This window comes from Teleopsis dalmanni, unplaced genomic scaffold (assembly GCF_002237135.1).
Source record: "Teleopsis dalmanni isolate 2A unplaced genomic scaffold, ASM223713v2 unscaffolded_contig_0878, whole genome shotgun sequence".
Taxonomy (NCBI): domain Eukaryota; kingdom Metazoa; phylum Arthropoda; class Insecta; order Diptera; family Diopsidae; genus Teleopsis; species Teleopsis dalmanni.
Window position 1 is genome coordinate 1,643 of NW_024032260.1, and position 4,570 is coordinate 6,212.

At 37.0% G+C, this 4,570-nt stretch overlaps 1 protein-coding gene across 1 annotated transcript; it reads right to left on the bottom strand.

Moving 5' to 3' along the window:
• Nucleotides 1-768: 768 nt before the first annotated feature.
• On the bottom strand, nucleotides 769-4,113 carry LOC119663782. Its single transcript, XM_038073383.1, has 3 exons — nucleotides 3,475-4,113; nucleotides 2,082-3,362; nucleotides 769-1,318 (listed from the first exon to the last, which is right to left on the bottom strand). The coding sequence occupies exons 1-3, from the start codon at nucleotides 4,089-4,091 to the stop codon at nucleotides 892-894; spliced, it is 2,325 nt and encodes a 774-aa protein (XP_037929311.1). The 5' UTR covers nucleotides 4,092-4,113; the 3' UTR covers nucleotides 769-891.
• Nucleotides 4,114-4,570: the final 457 nt, after the last annotated feature.

Below are 4,570 nucleotides of genomic sequence, written 5' to 3' on the forward strand. Positions count from 1 at the left end.
CAAATTAAATAAAACAAATCGCTGGCACGAAATTCAATTTCGGAATTCAAACAGAGACAATCACTGAAGTATCCGGAATGGCTTAGAGATTTAAATAAGCTGTCGTCATTTTGTTGCTGTTGTGGCTCATTGGCGACACTAAGCTCAATGCAAATTGTAGCTCGAATTTAACTAATTTTTCCAAGTAAAAGAATGAAGACAATAATCTACGGAAAGCAATGACATAAAAAAAGAGTCATAAATCGAGACGAGTTGCACGATTCGATTAGTGAGTCTTCAGGAGACCTCAAATTGAAATAACGTCCTTTTGGTAAAAAGTAAATACCACCTTCCAGTTACCTTTGATTGTGATTATTTTTCTACTGGAGTCCAAACAGTAATCCAGTAAAATTCTTATATTTCTATTTACAAATTTTATTTTTGTTTGCATTATTAACACAATTAAAATCAAAATATTACTGGCCTGCAATTCATCTGGGGTTGTGCAATCAACTGCACAAAGGATTTTAGCGAAATTAATTTCATTTCAATTAATTCGTAAATAAAACCGAATGCGGTTAGGAATTTTTAATTAAAATTCACTTCACTTCTCAGGTCGCTGCCATGGCACGAAAAATAGCAATTACAGCTTCTGGTATTATTTTCAGTATCACCTCTCCACTTATAATTAAAATTTCATTTGCGTGTAGTCGAAGTTCTTAAAATTACGTTTATAATTATATATATTGTAATTAATTTTTTTTTTTTGAATATGGAATTTACCTTATGTTTACTTAAAAGTAAGTAAAATCAATTGAACACTGAGATGCGTGATGGCAACAATTTTATTCATCATTAAATTTACCATGGCGATGGCCTTAAACTTTAGAGTTGCATTTAAAACTAGACTGACTACAAATATAATGTCGCCTGCTGACGATGATCAAAATGATGTATATATAGTTTCTTCTTCGACTTCTCTTTGGATGGCCGCAAGTCCCAGACTAAATTCGATAAGCTACGTGGTCGCGACAGGCGACGCGTTTTCTTTTCGGGCAATTTATTTGAATCGCCCGATGTGCGTCCACCACTGCGCGATGAATCAAGTGTGCCTTCACGCGGATTGTGATGAACAACACCAATGCCAACACCTACTCCAGCAGTGCTAGCACTTTTGCTTAGCGGTTGGTTGTGCTGTAGATGGGCGTGTGAGTTTATGTTGCTATTGCATTTGAGCACCACATCTGGTGGTACTGTTTGTCCTTTGGGATTTGTTGAGATCGGCGGTGTGATTGAGGTGCTTTCAGGTGTCAATTGTAGACTGCTGAGACTCTTATACCTTAAATTAATTATTGAGATGAAAAGAGGATATTGAAATAATTTGAAAATACTTTTACTGTAATAATGATTATTAATGTAAGACTTAAAATAACTAATTTGAATTAGATATACAAAAATATTTTAAAGCTAGAAAACTAATGATCTTATCTTTTTAAGCATCCGATTTGAAGGACACCCGGCTGTTTTCAACACCTTTTACATTAAGCCACTTAAGAGTCAAATCATCAATTAGATCATGGTACAGTGCTATTAAATATTATTATGTTAAAAGCTAGTTGAGTCAGAGTGCACTTGAGCACTTCTACTCTGTATTAACTGCGAGGTTTATTTAAAATCCCTCTCTACGTCTTGACTGAATTCTTGTTTATCGCTTCATCAGACTAAGTAATAATTGACCTTAGATCTGCATACCTCCCCGAGGAACCTGTAACCATTCTGAGATTCGATAACGCGATGTTGGAAACCATGTCAGTTTTCGTAAATAATTTCAGGGCACAACGACAACTCTGTTTCATTAAGTTGCTGCTTTCCAATTATTCCTCGCTCAGTCGGTCTCTGTGATCCAGAGACCAACTGAGTCATACACGTATTAATCGTATATAATATAATAAAAGTATATAATATATTTCAAAAGATTATATTAGAATACTAATATAAGTAATACTATCGTGACGTATCTTCGATTTAGAACTCTTAAATCCTACAGCTATTACAATGTAAAATAAACTCCTAATAATTATAAAAGTAGTGCTCGTATTTACCTGATATGAAAGAGTGGCGATTGTGGTTCCAAACCGCAATCCTTGTTCAAAATGCCGGCACTTAGTGGGACATTACCATTTAGTGCTTGATGATTATTTGGTGTCAGTACTTTAGCTGTCGCGCCATTATGGGCGTGATAGTGATGCGCTGCAGCAGTTGTAGTCACAACAGCAGTACCGGCATGTGGATGATGATGATGATTATGATGATGATTACCAACATTTGAATTACCATTACTGCTGCTTCCTGCGCTGTGCGTGTTTTTCAAATAAAGCTTTGGTAGTGTCGGACGTTGACGTTTTTCTGGCAATTTTTTACCAGGTATTGTTTCGATAGGTGGCGGCACTGGCTTTATATCTTCTTGCACTAGAATATGGCTATGGTGATAATGATTAACACCAACATTTGACTGCTGATGATGATGATTATGCGAGTGACTTTGATGATGATGATGGTGATGATGATTACTGTTGCTACTACTATTGTGACTACTATTTGTGTTTGTATGCTTATTCGAGTCTAAGCTACTATAGTTGTTGTTGTTGTTATTTCCAGTGCTATGATTTGCATTACTGCCATTTGTATTTAGGCTATTGCTGTTGCCATTATTATTGTTGTTATTGTTGCTATTGTTATTATTACTATTATTTTGTGAATGGCCCACACGTATGAGACTACAATAATTTCCACTACTATCTGTATGATGTGATTTAATTGTGGGCGTTTCACAAATAGGTTCAAATCGCGTCAAGCCCTTCGAGAGCGGTGTTAGGCCACGGACGTAATCGTATATGTGATCTATTTCATTATATTCTTCAGCGATTTCACTGCTTATTGCAGCCGCCTGACTTTTGCTGTAAGAATCACAGCTGGCACTTTTTCGCAGCACGTAACCACCTTCCATTAGACCAGCTGCAGCCACAGCTACACCAGCTGCTGATGGCAACATAACCACGGGTAATTTATTACGGCTACTGAACTTAGAGTCCTTTTTCTCTTTCTCTGATAGTTTGAGATCGACAATTTGTAGACGATCACGTGCATCAGACAACAGACGCTGTGCCTTCTCCAAAAAACGTGAATATTCTATGAAGTGTTCTAGTTGCTCCATATTTTTGACACGTTGCAACTTAATTTTCGCATTTAGTGGCACCGGTACCAAGTCATTATCCTTCTGTAGTGGTAAAGCAAATATGCGATCGATTTCAACACAGCCAAGTAAACGTAATTCAGGGACAAATGGTTGTTTAAGACCTTTAGGTGCGCTACCATGGACTAATCTATTAGTGGGAAAATAATAAATTTTAAAAAGAGAAATATTTATTATATTCTCAAAATGAAATTTAAGATTGAATTTATATAGCAATAGAAGCATCATAATGATATACTCACCTCACAATAACAGGCATACGTTTCATTAGTAGATTTTTCACCGTATGCACTCCACTAATGCTATCCTCCTTGGCAATGGGTGAAAATTTCGCTTTGGTATCGAGTGGCAAATTAATGATTTCATCTTTGATGTTTTTGCACTGTAAATATTTGCCATTATCATTCATTGTGGTCAACATTTCACCTGCATGAATCGTGCGATTCATTTGCGTGCACCGAAACGTTTCTCGCACTAGAACGCGTAAGTTCCTTCGCCTTGATAATTCTAGCACCGAATCGATGCAGCGCGTAGAACGACCATCTTCGCTTAATAGCTCAAAGTAACCCGTATAGGTTTCCGGTATAAGCACCTTGGCACCTACATTTGTGGGCTTGCGTCCCTCCTTGATTTTTATTGGTTGCGCTAGTATTTGATATTTTTTGCCAGCGCTTAAGAATAGTGCTGTGCTTTGCAACGAAGGTGCAGACAATGTCGGAACGCCTAAATTCTGATGTTGTCCTTTCACAATTTTCGCTACGGCAGGTAACTTTTGTTTGGAAAAGTCACGTATATATACCGGTAGGGTCTCCCCGAAACGGGAGGCAGCCAATATTATTTGGCCATCTGTGGCGGCCATGTCGCGATTGAAAAACGATAACAGTTTGAAACGTCCGAAGTTAACATTAATCGAGAGTAAATTTCATTGAGGTTGAGCGCCACTCTGTAATGTTGTGGCGTTAACGCTTGTGTCTATACGTTCTTCCGTTGATGAGCCAACTACTCCGTTCTCTGTCAAATTGGCGTTGAGTTGGTCGACAGTTTGCGAGGAACAGCTGTTATTGTTGGGACAGGTGTTGTTGTTGTTAATAGTGGAAGTTGTATTTGAGGTGGTTGCAGAGGTGGAGAGAAAACGTGAGGAAGTTTGTAATGCGTAGTTAAGATACTGCATTCGGTTGGCTCGTTACGTAGTTACGTAGTTCTTATAAGATCAAATATTGTTCCTCTTTTATTCTTTAGTACCGCAATTTTAGTAAACTGTAAGCAAAAAGAAATTATAATTAGTAGAAATATTTAAAATATATTTATTTTAAAATTAATTCAAATTAAAGAAATTTT

Excerpts from the sequence above, each read along its gene's own strand:
- LOC119663782 (XM_038073383.1), bottom strand. The coding sequence starts at position 4,091 with ATGGCCGCCACAGATGGCCAAATAATATTGGCTGCCTCCCGTTTCGGG. Across the intron at positions 3,363-3,474 it reads CGTATGCCTGTTATTGTGAG|ATTAGTCCATGGTAGCGCAC; the intron begins GTGAGTATATCA and ends TCCCACTAATAG. Across the intron at positions 1,319-2,081 it reads TCGCCACTCTTTCATATCAG|GTATAAGAGTCTCAGCAGTC; the intron begins GTAAATACGAGC and ends AATTAATTTAAG.